Source organism: Aythya marila (genome assembly GCF_965140915.1).
Source record: "Aythya marila genome assembly, chromosome: 2".
NCBI classification, from domain to species: domain Eukaryota; kingdom Metazoa; phylum Chordata; class Aves; order Anseriformes; family Anatidae; genus Aythya; species Aythya marila.
The window spans coordinates 131,161,368-131,181,343 of NC_139043.1; the positions used below are offsets into that span (position 1 = coordinate 131,161,368).

Sequence of the window (19,976 nt, forward strand, 5' to 3'; positions counted from 1 at the left end):
GTGCGTGAAGTGGGAGTAAAACCGTAAGAATGAGCTAGCTTAAATTCACTTCCATTCTTGAGCCTTTCTTCAGTGAAGATCTATCCTGCACCATGTACTCCTTAACTTTCCAAAGCTGAGAGAGCCTGGGGCTACCAGGCCATTCCTGAAACAGGCATTTAGTTGCCTGAGTTCACCTGAGGTCACGGATTAATTTCAGTGGGAGTTCAGTGCCAGAATAATCTTGAAGGATCTGAGCCTCATTGTTAGAGACGTGTTTCAAATAAAATGCATTTCCTTCTGCTTGTTAGGTAAGACACAGAGATGCATTTGAGAAGTTATATATAGCTAATCTTCTAACCTGGAATTGCTTTTGAAACAGCTTTAAATGGAGGCAACATAGATTTATTGGCTTTAAGACACAGCCCAATTTCCTTCTTATACAAGAAGATACTTGGAGTGATGACCTGGATGTTCATGGAGTTGTGCTGGCATGAAACTGGTGTAAAGTAAAAGAAGAGCTAGTCCAAAAAACAAACAAACAAACAAAAATGTGGGGGGGGTGGGAGACAGAAGAAGAGCTGTTTCTATATAGTTCTCACTTAAAAAAAAAAAAATCTCTAGACTAGTAAAAAGCAGAGCTTAACATGTAAACCAAATTACTAAATTGGTATAAAATATTTACTAGATCTTTTGTTTATTTTAGTGTTAAATTTTAATACTATTATTACAGATTAGTAATCCAATGTAATCTAAGGAGGCACAATTTTTCAAAATAGTTGTTTTGTCCTTTACATGGTACAGAAAAAAGAATCCATGAGATAGACATGATAGACGTACTAGACAACAACAGTCTTAGGATATTAAATTTAATTACAGATTACACAGAATATGATGTAAAAACAGCAATTTACTAGAATAATTATAACCTGCAAAATGTGAAAATAGTTTAGAAAATGGATTGTCATATTCTCTGACACAGCAATAGTCATGAAAGGTACACTTATATGTTAATCTGTGTATTAACTATGCTACCTGTCATTTAGCCAGGATTCCAAAACAGATTAAAGGCATTTGTTTCTGAAGTGCCTATGTTTAAATTCAGTAAAGTTAAACAGCTAAATTGAGAACACTGTATTTTTGTCAACTACTGCAAGGAGATAAATGCTTCACCTATATGCTATCAGTTCATTATGAGAAGAGTAATCCAAAAACTGCAGAGAGCACAGACCTGTAAGTGGGTAGTCTGACAACTGAAAATATTCCTTGATGCCTTGGTAACTTTTGGACATCAGACACGCTAACTTCTCTTTTCTATTTCAGACATAAATAATGTTTTGTCTGAATTTGTATCATACAAAAAAAAAAAAAAAAGTTGTAATTGGGAGAGAGACCTTTATGTTATGTGGATCAACAAGGAAAAATGTTGCAAGTGTCAAAGGATATGATGACCACAAAATGTCAGCAGGTATATATATAGTTTTTTCCAGCTGTGTTTATGAAAGCCAAAAAAAAAAAAAAAAAGCCAACATATTTTAGTTTCTTTTGAATATACAGACTGGCCCAAACATAGACATTCTCTTTATCAATCTTATTGTTACAAAAACTGTACATTACAAACAGTATAGAAACAAACTCAAAGGAATGTGCCACACATCCTGGCTAATTTTCTATATGCAGTTTAAAAATACAGCCTACTCCCTTATAGTGCACAGTTATTGTGTAGATAGAGTACATCACTAGTTAAGTGGACATGAGAGAAGAGTTCTAATTTTCCTCAGCGCAGAGAATGAGAGCCAGTTCTGCTCGGTACAGCTTTCCTCCATCAGACAAGGCCATGATGCTTTTCTTGTATGTCGCAAGGTTGTTAATGTCTAATTCCTATTTAAAGAACAGATAATGCTTTATAATCCTGTTTAGTTGTCAGCATGAACAAGTTTGCTGCCAATGGCAGAAAATAAGGTGGAAAAAAAAAAAAAAGGGTGTTCTCAGCCTGTCCAACAGTAACACATTGAAAATGTTGTTATATATTTGTACATGATCCATGTTATAGGCATATGTTAGATTGCTGATAGCTGATGTCTCAGAAACAAGCTTTTGATAGTGTTGCTGTGTAATCGCAACTCCCTTAGTTAAGGCTTTACACTGCTATGACTTCTGCCAAGATTTTTAGTTGTGCTTTGACTTCAGGAATTATGACTTAGAAGTTCTATATTTATCTTAATTGGGTGGATTAAAGTGTCCTTAAAATCCAAATTAAATCTAATCTCTAAGGGGAAAAAAAGCCCTCTAGGATTACCTTTTTGTTCTTTTCACAGAGATCCTTCAGCAGTGCATCAAGTTCATTCTCATCTATGTATCCGTTCCCATCCTGAAAAATAATATTAAAGAGAATTTTGAGCATTTATTTTTTTCTCTCGAAGTTACAGCTAGTTTTCAACAACTTCAGAAAAGAAGTGCCCTCAATCTAATAAATTACTAAGAAGGTTTTTTCAGGACTTACTTGATCATACATCTCAAAGGCTTTATTGAACTCTTTTGCACACATTTTGACACCCTAAACACCAAGAGGAAAAAAAAAGATCATTAATGAACCTATTATGTGTGATGGTAACAATGTAACCTTAAGATGATAAATATTCATACCTGAAATTTAATAAGAAAATTTTCCTGTACTGGGAGTAGCCTTTGGATACAAAGAACAAAACAAATTCAGCATATTTACATCAATTAGTATGGTATTTTTTATGAAAAGAGACAGAAGGCATACCTGGCCAGTTCAGTAAGCTCCAGCTTTCCATCGTTGTTTGCATCAAACATCCTGAGCTGAAAGAATATATATTTTTACATTACTAATCACAATTAATCACCATGATAAAGAAAATGCTTCTTTGGAAAACAATTTCACTGAAATTTATGCTTAGCTTAAAACTGAAATGATGGCTCCAGGTTTCAAACTGTCACATTTACAGCGTAATACATTTATTTAAAGTGCTGAAGAAGTAATTTATAGTAATTAATTCTACTGCAAAAGCCTGGTAAGAAATGAGATGAACAATTCTGATTAACCTACTCTAAGACAGGTCTTAACCTGCCTACAGTGATGATTGTCCCATGCAAGAAAAGTGCATGTGATTATTTATAAGGGAGAGAAGTGTTGACATGATAACATTTTACTTTTGGCTTCATATCTAACAATAGCATCATTATTCTCTATTCATTAAAGTGGAACAACATTCAGGTAAAGTTCAATAGAATTCGAGGCATTCACTTCCTTAGGAAATAATAGATGTTTTATTCAATTGGCTGCTAGGTCTAAATATGTAAGTAAAGATCACATTCTGTTTCTGTGATATATTTTAAGAAAAGCCTAAAGAGGTGCTCTAGCCAACCAAGACATTTTTTTGATAGTATTAAAACGGGAAATTAAATATCTCCAAGTAATTATAACTAATTTATAAGAATAAATATATTGATGTAATTTGACAAAATAAGTGAATACTATTTCTAATCATTTTTAATCATCCTACTGTATTAAAGTGCTTTCCATTCAGCCCTTGAAAGGATTGAGGGGCACAAACAGCACACATGGAAGTACCTAGAGATATTTATGCTGCATAGGATTAATTTTTATGTCTCTGCCGATTTTTATGTCTATATAGTTCCATTTTTCTACCTTCAAATATTATTTTGCCTTTGCTGTATAAAAGAGTCACAAAAGCAGCAAACTGTACAAAGCATTTTTAGGCATTGTACTGAAAACACTACCACCCACACTCCATCCCACTTTCAATCACAGTAATTTTAGATGTAATTTTTAGAGAAGAGGAAAAGTGGAGTCTTTCATTGAGGTAAGTGTACATCCTTTTAAATACAGAAACAATTCCATTGAAAAAAATACCCAATTTCACTTTGGTAATTCACCAAAAAATGGCAATGGAGACCAGAAAAGGTGCTGATTCTATAAACAATCTATGTAACACTCTGGCTCCTTTTAACACCTGCTTTCCTTGTATAGAAGCATCTGCCTTATACGCATTCCACATGAAAGGAGATTTACATTTGGAGGAGGTACGCAGTAGGAGCTGTAAAGTCAACATATTTTGATGGGTTGTTAGTGTCATGCTGTGCCTGCCTGCAGCTGCTCCGTGCTGTATGTTTTCCATCAGTCTTCTCTTCTAGTTTCTGGGGAGATTATGGGAGAGTTGATTTTATAATTTCTTTACTGTTACTTTGCTGCTAATTCTTTGTCAATGTGACTCTCTGCAGAGACCAAAACTGAGAGGACACTTTAAGATGAAGGTCCAAAACCTCCCTAAACAAACAGGATGCATGTGTTGCCTTCACCAGGGAATAATTGCAGGTAAATGGCTTGTATTGGTACAACAAACAAGCAGATTTCTGTCAGAAAAGGCACAAGTTTTGATCAATCATTCTTAGGCTTTGGTCCAGTTTGAGGGCTTGTGTGTTTACCTAACATGTTTTTGATTGCTAGTAATATTTTAGGATGAATCCAAACTGGGAAAACACAAACATAGTGTTATACATTTCCTGAAGACAAGAATTCTGATTTTTTTTTTTTCTTTTTGAAACATCCATTCAGAAACCATAGTGGTCTCTACCATGGAGCACCATAGTGGTGACATGGAAAGAATGCCCCAATGACAAGCTGATTTAAGGCCAGAAAAGTGACAGTTTTGTTCTAGTGTTCATCTAAAGCATTAATTTCTTCTTTTGTAATTACGTGAAGGAAACAAAAAGAGTGAGGTGCTTGTAAATCTGTTAAGAAACCACCGTGCACTGATCGCTGTTAGAACAAGAGACAGACACTACAGCACAGCTAGAAAGGAAAATATAAGAGGAAGCCTCAAATTAATTTGATCTAAGCATAACAACATAATTAATCTTATGACAGGCAAAATTTTTCTCCTGTGAACTCTGAAGACTTTAGTTTTACACCTGATGGCCTGGGAAAGCAATTATTTGCATTATGCTATGACTTGATTTGATATTATATAAACGCCAAGAAGATTCAGAATTCCTGAGCGTTTTACTGAAAGCTCTACGCATCAGAGTACTATGGCTGGAGGAGTACTGGCAGAGCTTGATGCCATGATTCATGCCTGTGTTGCAGTGACACATCTGGCCTCATTAGGACCTGGTGGGGCTCCATATCATTTGGAACCTTCCAGTGGCTGAAGATAAACACAATTTGGATTAAACCAATCTTGATGAAATATGCCTGTAAATAATCTTACCATTATTTCTGTGTATTCTGTTAGCTTTGAGTCTTCAATCTGCTTATTTGCTTTCTGTAACAAATCTTTCAAGAAGCTCTGTTAAAATAAATAGAGAGCAATATGTGAATTTTTAATACTGTATAAAATGCTTGTCTTGTTAATTTCAGATTAAGGTAATGGGAAATACTATTTTACTCCCACTTTAATATTTACTGCTGAGGTTCAAAATAAGTACGAAAAGAAGCATTAATTAACAGTTAGGTCCATAAAAATTTCTTTTGATCAGTTCCAGTATACTGCAGTTTTATCTGGAAAAAGTGACTCATAAAACATTATACATTGTATGCCGTTTGTTGTATTGTGAATTTGGAAAAAATAGTTTGGCTTTCTAATCAGCTTTATCAGTAAATTAAACTAATTAACCTTGAAACTGCTCGGAAAATTTGGATGTCTAATTACTTCTTGCAACGTAGGAATGATTTTACAGAAAAGATCAATGATTAATCAGGTTTTCTCCTTGCCTATGGCAGCACCTGATGCCAGAAATGAACATGTAAATCTATATTCCTCCTTCCTACCTTATTCTTTAAATGTGTGCGGCCAGATTCATCAGATTTATTATTTTTTAGAACAAGAACCTGACATGGTATCCCATGACTTTTTAACCAGGCATTTTAAACACCAGACATTTTCACTTTAACAAATAAGATTATTTCTCTCTATGCAGTGGTTTAAACTGCTGTACTAGTAACATTAAAAAGAAGGATATCACTTTATTTGCCAAGGTTATTACAAGATCTGAAATGTCCATATGTCTGTCAGTGCTCAATGAAGTACTAATTACTATCATTAGTTGGAGTACCATTATCTCTGTGGAAGTTTGGGTCACATTTCAAGACAGAAAATAGGGTAATTCATAAGAAAATCAATTTGAATATGTGTATTCATCCCTGAATTTGAATGCAGCCATGTTAATAGCCATATTACTTATTAGCATAGCTCTTTCAGTCTGGCCCCCTCTGTGCTGAAAGGCCCTCCTATTAGGTTCTACACAAAGAGTATGATCGAAATGTTGTAAATGGACTTTATGGAGAAATGTTTAATCTTTTGTGCGTTGACAGAAAATAGGACTGGGAAGGATGTTGAAAGGCTATCCAGTCCATCTCCATGTCTCAAGGCAGGATCATTGATATCTGAATGTCCAACATCATTGTCTGATCTGAGCTATTTTCAAACCATTCCTAAATACATGCAGCGATGGGGGGTCTGTCTGCTCCATTCCACTGCCATGATTGTTGCTGAAAAGTTTTGCTCATTTCCAGCTTAAATTTCTCTTAGGAAGTTATAGGTGGGTGTACTCCTTACATAGAAAATACTTAAAATGTTTGGGCTTGTCAAAAAATGTCTACCATTCCTAAAAATACAACTGGACATTTATGTCTTCCTTTCAGAGTTTTTCAATGTCCTGTTTCTCTGAGCCAAACAAAATCTCACAGCACGAGAGAGTGGGACCATTATGACCAGTTAAAATTTCTTAATTCTTCAGCTGGTTCTCAATCAGCCCTGTCTTTTCAAGTCTAATTGAAATTATAGCAGTGGTGACAGTTCTTAAGGAACCGTCTAACAGCTGGAGAGCTCTCGGGTGCTGTGTGCCTGGCCTCCTCCTGCTCCTAACAGCTTCAGACACATCGACCTGCTGCAAGCAGGCAGCCAAAGAATGGGCTCATCTGTCTGAGGGATAAATCAAATAGGGACCCTTGGCAAATGTCATACAGGTACCAAACTCAAAGAGGAAGGAAAAAGGAATAAACTGAATCTTATCATTTGGAGTCCTGTTCTTAAGAGAAGAGCTGTAAGGATTTCAGGTGGTTGGACCTCCTGGTTAATAAAAGTTTATGTAGCTCTTCTTTAGAATACCACATAAGGGCAAAATATTCCAGGTAAAATGGATAAACACTCCTAGGTCTTTCTCTTGCTATGAAGTGTTTTGACTCCTCTGAATTTAAGCTACAGCAATTGAACTGTAGAAAATGGCCTCTTTCTGCTCAGACTCTGCCATAAGTGAGCATTTCTCCTATGAGGAGATGCTGAGAGTGTTGGGACTGTTCAGCCTGGAGAAGAGAAGGCTCCGGGGGGATCTTACCAACGTCTATAAATACCTGAAGGGAAGGTGCAATTAGGACAGAGCTATGATCTTTGCAGTGGTGCTGAGGACAAGAGGCAATGGGCACAAACTGGAACACGGGAGGTTCTCTCTGAACATCTTTTTGCACATACTAAAATTGAGTCCAAATTCCCACCAAGTTATCTAAGCAGGGCCGCATAAGTCTAGCTGTGTTAGCCTAACAGCATTACAGTGGAAACTGTATGGATTACGTGATACTCGAGAGAGCCTACTATGCCCAGTAGCATAGTGATTAGTGGTCATAATGCCCTTAGGGGAAAAAGAAAAACCACATAGCTAACCCTCCACCCTAAAAAACAAACCAACCAACCAAAACAAACAAACAAAAAGAACAACATAGCTTTCACAGGCCTATCTGGTTTCCCTTGGCAGAAATCACCTTTCTTACTTCTAAACTAGAGTACCTGCTATTCGCAGTCGCTTGAGACAGACATCAATCCAAATTAAACTATGTTTTTAGAAACGTTTATCAGATTAGAGTTGCACTTAAAATAATTCACTGGTGATACAAACATCAGCTAATCATATTGCCTTTCAGTCGTGTCTGAAATGCAAATACATACACCAGCGGGTGTCTGAAGAAAAAGATCCCGTGCCTGTAATCCAATGCCTGCTCTCATTTTGTGCACACTCATAGGTATCAGCTTACCTTAAGTTCCTCAGAATCAATGAAGCCACTGTGGTCACTGTCATATTTTCTCCATGTCTGCAATCAGAACACAGATGATTTGACGATGTATTTATGGCAATCAGGTCTTGGGTGATTTTACAAAAGGAAACTTTTCACACTGTACCTGCATGAAGTCTTCACTTGACTTTAGCTGCTGGCACCTGAAGAACAACAGGAAATTCTCCTCCGTCGGTAATATCTGAGCAAGCTGTAACAGATTTTTAAAAAGATTAAATTTTGATTGTTAGCCCAGCCGAGCCTAAGAGTATGAAAGCTTCAAAAGAAGCAAGAAATTTTTCATGATCCCACTGCCCCATTGTGGCCCCACTGGAAGCGTCATTGTTAGACAAAACATTTGGAAAATGCATCTGGTTTTGCCATATTCATCGAGGTCAAACAGAAGTGAGGTCTGAGAGAAGACAGTGAAATAGTTTACTGAAGGGTCAGCTAGGGGAAGAGGGAAAAAAATTACCTATGCAAAGAATCTGGTGAAAACCTTGGAATCAACATGAAGGAAGCATGGATGAGTGTGGAGGACCATGAATAAGAAAGTGAGGAAGAAAGACTACTAACAGGTACTGAGTAAGAGAAGAAGGAGATGGGAGCACTGACATGAAGAACGTGTAAGGAAAGCAGAAAAATAAATTGGAAAAAAAAAAAAAAACAAAACAGGAGGGAAAAAGAAAGTGGGTAGGGTAAGGAGATGGCAACTGGCGATCATTTGTCAGGCAGAGATGTGTTCAAGAAGAGCTATAAATACCATAAGGGAATCAAAAGGGCTTTTAGCCCTGCAAAATCAGGGGTGGTTCTTCCAATGCCTATGCTCTACAAAAGGCTTTTTTAAAATCAGACATTATTGTACTGATTTTTGAAAATGTTCATTTACTATAACTCAATTTTGGCAAGTGACAAATGTAGAAGATGGAGAGTATGCTATATAATTTCATGTAAAATCATGATTTGTTTTTAACAAAAGCCTAATATTTTTTTTTCTGTGCTCAAAATGTATGAAATATGTTTTGATTAGAGAAAACTTTTTACTTGAAGAATAGACCAGCTGTGCTTACTAGGAAGAGAAAATGGAGAAAGCAGGATTTCTTCGCTGCATTCTTTTATGAAAAATGACATCTGCAGACTTCCTGTAGCCCCATCTTAAAATTTGTATTCAAATTTTTTGTTTCTGTGCATTCATTTCACATCCTAAAATCCCTTGTTCTGCTATTGCCTTCTTCCGTACTATTGTCTAATTGCTTGATTTTTTTATTTTTTAATTTGATTCTCGTTGCACTGTAGGTGACTTCAGCTCTCCCTCTCCCTCTATAGGCACAAGTTGATGGAAACGGATCTCTAGTTTCTCTAAAATTATCTGTGCAAGAAATGAGTGATATGCGTTAAGTGCTGGTGCAACTGCAAACATGCGTCAGAGTACTCTCCTTACAGAAATGGAGCCGTTGATTACAGACTGCCAAGCACATCACCGCGTTCTGAGTGCTTTTGCTAAATGGCTGAAAACCAAACCTAATCAACTTAAACAATGTGTTTTTTGTCAGCAGCCTTTGAAATCTACCCCATTATAAATGGCATATACATAAATGGGTAAGTGCACATTTGTATATACGCAACAGCTAAATGCGTGCAACTTTGTACTGATTTATGAAAACTTTTCTTTATTTCTCCCATGGGAGGGGGCTTTGACTTTTGGAGTAAATCAGCATTGCTACTGAACAGTAAACATTGGATAGAAGGACTGATTATAAAAAAAAAAGTTGAGGGAAGGGACTGATTATGACAATGAAAAAGAGTCTACATGTGTGGAAACTGGAAGTCCTAGTTAGGGGGACAGCTATAGCTAAATCTGGTGAATTTTGCAAGGGTGCTAAATGCAAAACAAGAACTTTCCAAAGCATCATTAACAGCTTACTAGCAGTACCTAACTGGATATGAGGCACAGAATATATTACCTGTGGAAGAAAATTATTTTAAACTATACCTCCTGCCCTTTGTAGGTGTCACACAGAGAAAAGCACAGGCTTTTGCATTACAAAGACGTAGTAGCTCAGTATTCAATATTAGCTCAGACTTCTGCCAAAAATAAGTCTTTTCTGTTTTCCTTCTTTCAAACCCTTTAGTATCATATGAACAATATAGCTAAGGAAAAGTCCAGTTGTCCTAGCATCAAATAGCATTAAATTGCTTTTCATTGAAACCTGTGCAGTACTAAGGGATAGGGAATTTCCCATTCCCTGCTATGGAAAGGAAAGATGGGAACCCGATGCTGTTTCTGATGAAGACTTCTTCGTGAGGATGGGCATGCTGGGACCCTGTGAGTGTCTTTCAGTAAGAGTGCAGACTGCCACGAGTTCTTATGCGTGGCAACAGAGGCAGTTTTGGGGGTGCTTCTGTGCACTCTGCTGCTTTTATGGAGAACATCAGCTATTTCTTTATCATAAGTAATAGTAATAATACTCAGCTACAAGCTGATGTAGATCTTTATAGGATACATAGCAGAAAAAATATTCTCAGATATCAAAACAATAACAGAGCTATTATCTAGAAGTCATTCTCTAAATAAATTTTGTTGATCATTAAGATACCTTTCATATAACTCAGTGAATTTGCTTCTCAAAATCTTATAATAGAGAACAGAAGTAAAAATAATATTTTAGGCTAATAAGTAGCTATTTTTATGGTGGAAGTGTCAAATAATGTCAATGTGGAATTACTGCAGTCCTGAGTTTCAAACCCCCAGGTTCCACCTTCACATTTTAGTGCAAGCATTGGCCTGAATGAGTACAAAAGGTGAACGAAAGGTCTCTTACAAAATGGCAAGGTAGTGGACAGGTCAGGCTCTGCACTTAGCTTGTAGGCACTGGATAAAAACCAGTGGGCTAAGTACAGTGTGCTTCTGAAGACAGAATTGACGCTTAATCTGAGCACAAAGCTGAAAATCCACTCCTTCCTCTGTGAAGCCACCCAGGCCTCCTCTATATCTTAGCTCAACAAACCTCTCCTTGAACATTCATTATCTGCTAGAACATTTTCCTTCAGTTGCTGGGGTATTCATTATGATGACTGGAAGGCTGAATGCATTTATGTAATTTTTTTTTAAACAGCATTCATATACTTTTTTCAGAAGAAGTGTTTGCTGTACAATGCAAATGGGAGCAATCTGAAATTAGTGGACGTTTTTATTTACAAGGAAGGAGAATCAAGTCCAAATAGCAACTTTAGCACCATACTGCACGTACAACATAGTCTGAGTCCCATCAGCATTTTCCAAATCAAGCTTCTTGCTGATGTCAGTGAAAAAAAATATAGCCTTTGGGTTAGGAAGCTGCTATATTAAGGGAAAAAGTCCCTTCAGTCACTGAACTGAGAGCTGTCAATATTCAGTGGCTTCAGTGGATGCTGAACATGGCTGGCAGTTCACTGGAGGTGGTAAGCACCTTACAGTATTAGGCCTTGTGGGATTTGATCACCTTTACCCATTAAGTCAATAGTACAATCAGAAATAGAACTTGAAAGGCAAAACTCTTGGTTATCTTCCCTAAGCAAAGAACCACAGTCTTTTGCTTTTGCAAAGTCTCTACACATTCTTCTAGCATGTAATGCTTCTATTACATGTATTCAGAAATACTAAATTAAACAGGATTATTCAACAGCAAATGAATAAGCATTTGTTAGTGCAAACAATTTGTTAGTACAAATTAACACACATTCTTTTCAGATGCAAAAGTACTTGATCAATGCTAATATTGTCAAAAGATGCAATTTTAAAATAGATTATAGCTGTAAGTGAAAGAAACTTTTCATATTTCCATAGTTTAGTCATAAATAGATACGCATTTAAACAAGTATTTGCAATTCAGACACATGACAGAGGGCAAAAGATATCCTGAAGTGATCTATTATATCAGCAGTGATACATCCTATTGACTTTTACAGATTCTATTCAGTCCTCTATTTTAAAAATAGCTACTGACCCAGAGTTGGTCACTGTAGAAATTTTGCAGACGTGGCTTGTATCTAGCTGTTTCTTAATTAGCTCTCTAGGTCAAATTTCTTAGTATCAGAAAATATAAAAAATAAAAAATAATAATAAAAAAGCATTTAATAATAGCATTTAATAATAAAGCCTCAGTCTCAAAGCACTCCGTGTGACATAAATGAGTTGTAGGTTTAGGCTTGACATAGTGACTTCTCAAGCTGTAACCCAACAAATTCTCCTTTTTGATTTGCAGCACTGGACAATGAAAGCAAGAGGAAACACAATGGTTCCCTGCTTCCTAGATAGTTGTCTAAATTACATGTATACAGTTATTGAGAGCCTGTAAGTGTAGAACAGTTTGGCTGACTGCATATCTGTTCTCTTTAGAAAGTGGGAGGAAGAAACGGGAATTTTCTCCCTAAAATTTTTTTTCAAGTTCAAGAAAGGTCTGGATCACAACTACTGTTAAAATTTTGATTAAATTTAACATGATTAACGTGCTATTTTACCATATATGTCTGTTTTAGAATAAGCTACATATAGCGACTGCCTAGTTACATTCACTTGTGTGTTGCCCTAATTATAGGAGTGGTGACAGAGCATTAGTTCAGTATCATACATAGAAATAAATCATATTTACTTTTCGCAATTTCAATTTCTAAAATGGAGCTGTTAGCTGCTTCACAGGAAATCTAAATTGCTGTTGATGCTTATTTGTACTGAATAAAGCATGCAAAGCTAAATGAAGTTTACTGAAATTATCTGGAGAAGGGTAAGGAGCACTTTACTTTTTGGTAAGAAAAAAAAGTCATTAGTGAAAAAAATGCTAAGGATTCTAAGACAGAGAAAGAATTTTCTGTGTTACTAAAAATCCAAACTATTTACATAATATGTTCATATTGTTCTGTGCTAAATGTATTTTCTACAAATAAACGTGTTAATCATCTGTTATAAAGTGATTATCTTACCTCAACTATTCCTATTTTTCCATCAGTAGCTTTGCCATATTGGTCCACAAAAGCTTTCATTTCAGGTGTTAAATCCTGTGAAGTTATAATGTGAGAATTATCATTTATAAAATACAGAGAAACATACACAAACTACTTGGAGCATTCTCTTAGTCACCAAATAATTTACTACACTTAACAAAGTATTTGCACTTACTGTATTACTCTTATATCACACTTATTCACACTTATTACTCAAGTTGTTATAAAATTGAGTAAATTTTTTATGATGAATAATGTCACTGTGATAAATTTTACTTCCCAGAGGATTATATTATAGTCAACGAGAACAATTGGCATCTAAATACTTGGATCTAAATACTCCTATTTTAGTTTACAGAATGAAAAAAGAAGACATGTTGGAAGATGTGTATAACAGCTCTGTTGTTTAAGGGGATAACAGTGAAGTTCATTGGTAATTATTAGTCAATTTTCTATGTTTTCACTTTTAAATGACAAACTTCAAGGCAGTGCAACATCCTTCAAAATAAGGAACATTTCAGTATAATACATCTGAACACCAATATAGTCTTTATACATCCTTGAGTTGATTTTACCTGAACAATGGATGCTATTTTAGCCCTAAAAAAAACTCATGAGGCTATCACATTTTTCACTGCGTAGTATTTACTTATCATAAAAACAGTATCCAAATGTCACTGCTGTAATGTAGAAAAGCAGGTTTGAGAGGGAGAAAGCTTTGAGCAGTACCTTAAATCTGACAGAATAAAGCCAGCATAGCTGTTCATTATATAAATTATGTCTCTTGATATACATTTGTACTCGGAGATTGTCTTCTGCCTAGGCTACGGCAAAGGTACTTGTACTTACACTTCAACTGGACATGCGTTGCTTTTCTATAAGCTGTCATCAACCTTCAATACTGATTAAACTTCTAATTTTCTTTACATTTTCTATTGGTCTAAGCTAGTTAAGCCATGCAGCAAGAATCAGGACTACAGCTGTGTTAAAATAATTGACAATTCTACAGTTATAGATGAAGATACAGCAGCCTTTAGATTAAAGCTTTAGTTGCTCTAATAGATCTGATTACATAGGACCTAAGTGATTCTCTCACTGGAGACACAGGGAATCTCAGCTGTACAAACTCAGTTGTAGTTTGTCCCAAATTTCAACTACAAAAGCTACCTAAAATGTCAGTTCTTTATAGCTGATACAATCATGGCCTAGTATCCTATTTATGTCAAAGTCATCCATGGCAGGTTAGTAATTTGCCGGGGCTTTAATTAGAGATGTCGTTATTAATACAATGCAGTTCAATGTCACCTCTCATCTTATGATCCCAAAGTGGGCACGTTTGCTTAGCAGTTGGAATGGAGAATTTAGACACCTGGATTTTAATTAGTCCTGGTTAAATATTTTGCTAATCCTTCTCACAGCACTTCTACAGTGCCAGACAGTGTCCAGCTGTTGAAGGAGGCACAGTTGCTTACAGGCTAAACAAAACAAGATGCTCTTCCTCTTGTATGTTCTCCAGAAAGGTTTTTTTCACCCACTTTGTGTTCACTTCAGTTACTCTTCAGCTTGTTGACGAATTTTTCAAGTCATGTTATTCAAATGAATGTTTTCAGTCAAAAAAACTTGCTTAAATTTAATCAAGTCCAGTCCTAATCTTGATACAGATGCAGTGCGCAATGCTTGAAATTAAGAAACTTGTTCTTCACACCTTCATCTGCCCTCTTAAAACTTAAGAGACACTTATCGAACCAAGTGGAACTTGGAACTTTTTTGGAATGATTTTAAAAATGTAAGGACAGATGGCACTACAGAAACACTTACACGACTGCATTCATAAACACCTATTAAATCGCATATTTCTCTGGAGAAATAATGTCATCATCTGCATTTGCAGAGAAAGTAAGTAACAGATGTGGAAAAACTTGTCTAAGATACTGATTGCCTCTCTATTGACCTCTTTGTCAAAACACCCTGAAGTTTCTTCTGGCAATGGGCACACCTAAGTAGAGAACATAAGGCATAAAAAGTGGGGCACAGCAAATGGAAGCTATGCATTTATAGTTATACAGCTTTTATCTTTAAAAAGAGGCAGTTCTTTCAAAGTGTCTGAAAGTATGTCAGATCAATTCACTGTCTACCACAGTGAAAACACATAGTGTGACCAAAGGAAAGCCCAAGCCCTGACACTTCTGAGTGCACATGCACCCTCTGGAGCAAAGGCAGTTCCAGTCATGGGGCTAACATCAGTCGGGTTGCATGCTACTGCTCCGTCTGAGAAAAAGCAACCATGAAAGTACAGGCTTACCGAGTGGATTAATAAAAGGATTAGAATTAGAACATAATTAGAACAGCTCTGTAGTTGGGAAGAATATTGGGAAATGTTAAACCACCCTATTCAATGACAGAATCAATGTGATTCTTTAATGCATATGGCATGACTGATGTAAAATCCAGCTATGAAGAATGCATAATTGAATATTTCAAAAATAGTGAGCAGGAGAGTGACCTGAAATGCAGAAGTTAATGATGACAAAGAAGCTTTGGGGTGTTAAAAGAAGGACAGCCAAGGAAATGACATATAACCTACACTAGTTTCTCAATGTGTCCCTTCTGGCAAAAGGAAAGAAATTTGAAGCTACTGAATTAGTATCCCATGAGACAAGACACGAACTAATGAGATGCTTGTTTGGCAAATGAGCCTTCAAATCCAAGAATCAGCTTAGATTGAAACCCAAGATGACATATATATCCATAATCTAGAAAAAGACTTCAGCATCCAATGTAACATCTACCAAAAGGAGAGCCAATGAACCAAGTACCAAATATGATGTTTCTACAGATCAATATAATTGCTCTTTTCAAAAGAAAGTTCCAAAAACAGAACTGATTCAGAGAAATGGCAAAGAAAAACTTAATTAAACATCTGAGCATTTAAAAAAAAAAAAAGTGAGATACAGGCAGAGGTTATGCAAAAGACAGCATAAATAACGTAGCAGATAAGAATAATCCTGATAGGCTTTTCTGTGTTACTTTGAGCAGGCTTTTTTTTTTTTTTTTTTTTTTTAAGAGAAGGTGCACACTTCCTTGGAGCCAGAAAAGAATCTGATTTTGAAACAACTGATATTTTCCCCTGAAGCTTCTAATTCATTTTTTTAACTTCTGAAAATTGTATAAGGATTTCTACTGAGAATACCATTGATACTAAATATATACAGGCTTCAGTATCTCCTTTCTAATGGACATACTTAAGTTTCCTGCACTCTATTGTGAAAGAGAGATTTGTTCTGCTGAACTACCTGAAAGATATTGAAGTTGTGTTTAACCTTCTCTGTGAAAAAAAATACTCAAAAATACAATTTTTTCTTTCTAAAAGAAGCCAGATTCATTTACTATTTTTGTGAAGTTCTTTGAAATTTTAGTTTAAAGTTATTAACACTCATGAAAATGAGTGTCTACACCAATGGCTATAAGAAGAATTAACTGATACCAAGACTGCAGTAACATTAGAGGCATTGCTGGGAGACAGATTTTCAGATCCGTGAAGTTTACACTCATACAATTACTAAAAGATAAAAATTTCCACAGAATAAACTGAGGCATACTTTTTTTTTTTTTTCAGTCACTTCTAAAATATATAACTTCAAAGCAAAGTTAATTACCAAAAAGCTATTGCTCGATCTGGAGGTATACTTATATGAAGTAATAACCTATTTCATCCATGCAGACATGTCATTCAGTTAGATTAAAATTTTACTGTTACTTCGGAAGTATTTCTGCATAGATTGACTACAATAAATTTGATATATTTATACATATATGAAATTGATACTAATTATTTCAAAGGTAAATAACTTGTTAAAAAGCTTTACTTCTATTTTAATTCAGATCTTTATACGGAATCATTTATTTCTCTCCTCTCTCCCCCCACCCCTTCTTTTTCCCAAGAGAGTATAGTTTGGAGGAAATTTTCGATCAATACATTAATAACTCATGTGGAGAATTGCATTGACAACATTGTCAAAAACTTTGCTGGACCTGTGAGCAATTTAAACTATGAGGATTTGATACTCGTATTCCTGGTGTACAACTCTGGTGAAGGGCACGAAGTGGTTGGCAGTCATCTGCAGATCTATTTACTGACCAGCAAGGGGCAGAAATGCATTTCAGCCCATGCTGCCCATTAAGCACGAAATTAAAGCAGAGTCCAACTAACTTGAAGTGCTTGCTCGTTTTTCTTTTCTCTCTCCATCTCTTTTTTTAAGTATCAGTACATAACTGGCTCGGGTTGTGATGGGATAAAGTCCCATCCATGACAAAAGGGTAATGTCCACGCATTTGCTGACCTTTTTAAAGCCCTTTTAGACGTATCATCTCGTAGCCTGGTGAGATGTGAATGGGACCTGCTCTCCAGATGGATGGACCCTGCCCTCTCCAAACCAGACGATGTATTTCATATTAAACCTGCAGATTTCTAACTGCCCTACTTCCCTCTGCCTGCTAAGGCTCCTGCATGCACCGTGTGATGGCCATAGGGCAGGGGAGGAATCGGGGCACCGGAGTTTGCTCAAGAAAACTCTTCTTTCCCGGAGGAGACGGAAACGTTAACCTACCAAGCCTGCCTTCTTCCTCGCCTGCTGCAGCTCCTGGATGAAGTTTTGTAGCTCCTTCCCATCCATGTACCCATTGCCTACAACAAAAAGAGTTACGCTTGCGGCCACCGCTCCCTCCAAACTCTCTCCGCTCTCCAGCGCCGGCAGAGACTCCTCGGCCCGAGGGCTGCCTCCGGGGGGCTCCCGGCACACCTCGCCCGACCCCAACCCCAACCCCGACCCCAAAGCTGCTGGGGGCGGCGGTGGCAGAGCGGGGATCTCTCCTCTCCCCCCGTCTTACCCCCCCCGCCCCAGAGGCTGTGTCCCCCTCCCCTCTCGCAGCCCCCCTTCCAGCCGCCCCCCTGCCGCCCCGGGGAAGGGACGAGAGTCACCGTCGGAGTCGTAGTGGTGCCAGATCTCGAAGAACTGGGCGGCCGAGATCTCCACGCCCTGCAGGTGGCTCTCCGCCGTCATGATGATGGAGGGGGGCGCGGAGGGGGGCGCGGAGGGGGCGCGGAAGGGGGGCGCGGAGGGGGCGCTGTCCGCGGTGCTGACTCTGCCCGCGGCCGGCGCGACGGCGATAGCGACGGCGACAGCGGCGACAGCGGCGGCTCCGACGGCTCCTCCCGCCGCCGCCCCGCCGAGGGCTATTTATTGGGGCCGCCCCGGCCGGCCACTCCTCCCGGCTCTGCCCTGCCCGCCCTGCGTGCGAAGGGGGGGCCGGGGTCTCCCCCCGGAGGGTGCCGCCCTCCCCTCGGCGTGGGGAGGGAGGGTTGGGGGCCGGCGGGTCCCCCCAAGTTATCTTGGGGTCCTGATGCTGAAGCGGTGGTCGTGGATCTGCCGGCTGAGCCGTCGGGTTCCCGGCTGGGGAAGGGTGCTGGGTGTCAGCTCTGTGGGATGGTCCCGTGCGAGGTGCTGGGGTCACCCCATTCGTGAGTGATCCGTCCCCAAACTGTGTCTGCAGGTAGCTCGGCATGGGCTTCATCTCTGAAGTGGAGCAGCCCTATAAACTGAAGTTTCTCGGGGTATTGAGATATCCGTATCGAGACAGCACAGCAACGGGGTCATCAAACTTAAATATATGGCCCTAGAGGGTAAATTCATCCCAACAGCACAGTATGAAACACCACCCTAGTAAGGTCACTCTTTTGCAGTGCAGGGGGGTGAGGGACACTGCCACTTCTGACTGGCCTAGAGTTTTTTTCTTTGGGTAGACCATCTTCCAAGACTTGCCCTCCTATAGTTGTGGGTTGGTGGGAGGGAGCAGAGCAGCTTGCCAAAGATCTTCCTTCTGTCGCAGGGTGACATGGAGTTGTATCCATACTAATGATCAGGTCCCCATTAGGATGGCTGTGTGACCTCGGTACTCTGAAGCTCAGAAACTGCCTTTCTGCAATGTTCCTCACATGCTGCATTGAGTTAGCAGGGTGTGATGGCCAAGGTGATTGGCTGCCAGAGCATTGCCAAATACAGGAGGTAATATAGTAAGGATGGGGGATGAGAACAGCTGGGAAACCTGGGAATCTCCATGTGTGAAGTGATTAACATGAGCAATGGTAGGACAGCAGCATGTTAAGATAGAGTGTGAGGACAAAATGAATGGGATAACGCAGAGCAGAAGACGGCAAGAAGCCAAGGGGGGATGGAGCAGGATGAGAGGTGGATGCTCAGTTAAAGGCTGACATGTCCTGAGAGGGATTTCAGTAGATTGGGTGGCTGAAATCTTGTATGCATTATGGAACAAGATGTGGGCATAGCAATTAAGTAATCATGAGACCTTATACTTGATTCCCTTCATCTTTCCATTCTCCTGTTTCTCCACCTGTTACGTGCAGCTTTTGCTCCTTCTGCTGCTGCTGTATGGCTGCGAGTTCTTCAAGGGGAAACTTCATGTTGATCTATGCTTTGTGAGATGATGAACAAAACAAAAGCTGAGATGAAAGGCACAAGAATCTAATCTTTAATCTCTTCAGCTCAAGTTATTTGTATTAGCAAAAAATGTTTGTGACAATTTTACATTCACAAATACCATTACACGCTTTCAAAATCACTAATTTGCAATATTTCCTTGCAATCAAGCTTTGAGTTTTGCCATGTGAAAAAAACAAAAACAAAAACATGGCTAGGTCAATTTCCCATCTAGGCACCCTCTTTCAGGCACGGCTTTCTCAGAGTAGTAGACTTCAGTTCCTGACACTGATCCTGACACTTCTGTACTGTACCTCTATGACTTGTCTTGAAAATAAAAGTCTCATGCTAACGCATTTCCATAAAGTAACAATGACGACAAGAGAACAGAGCACTCATGAGGCTTTTTTTTTTTAACCAGGAGCAGGTAC

The 19,976-nt window shown here is 38.3% G+C and overlaps 1 protein-coding gene across 1 annotated transcript; it reads right to left on the reverse strand.

Moving 5' to 3' along the window:
- Nucleotides 1-1,325: 1,325 nt before the first annotated feature.
- Nucleotides 1,326-18,231, reverse strand: CALB1 (calbindin 1). The gene is made up of 11 exons (XM_082753127.1): nucleotides 18,030-18,231; nucleotides 17,659-17,735; nucleotides 13,031-13,105; nucleotides 8,199-8,282; nucleotides 8,054-8,110; nucleotides 5,238-5,315; nucleotides 2,750-2,805; nucleotides 2,626-2,665; nucleotides 2,483-2,536; nucleotides 2,279-2,350; nucleotides 1,326-1,860 (listed from the first exon to the last, which is right to left on the reverse strand). Exons 1-11 carry the CDS (start codon nucleotides 18,109-18,111, stop codon nucleotides 1,747-1,749), a joined length of 789 nt encoding a protein of 262 aa, XP_082609253.1. The 5' UTR covers nucleotides 18,112-18,231; the 3' UTR covers nucleotides 1,326-1,746.
- Between the last annotated feature and the right edge of the window lie 1,745 nt (nucleotides 18,232-19,976).

Bases quoted from the DNA above. Each gene is read 5' to 3' on its own strand.
- CALB1 (XM_082753127.1), bottom strand. From the start codon at position 18,111: ATGACGGCGGAGAGCCACCTGCAGGGCGTGGAGATCTCGGCCGCCCAG. The intron at 8,111-8,198 runs GTACAGTGTGAA...TTCTGATTGCAG, and splicing joins CAAGTGAAGACTTCATGCAG to ACATGGAGAAAATATGACAG. The intron at 2,666-2,749 runs GTATGCCTTCTG...TTGTATCCAAAG, and splicing joins GAGCTTACTGAACTGGCCAG to GCTACTCCCAGTACAGGAAA.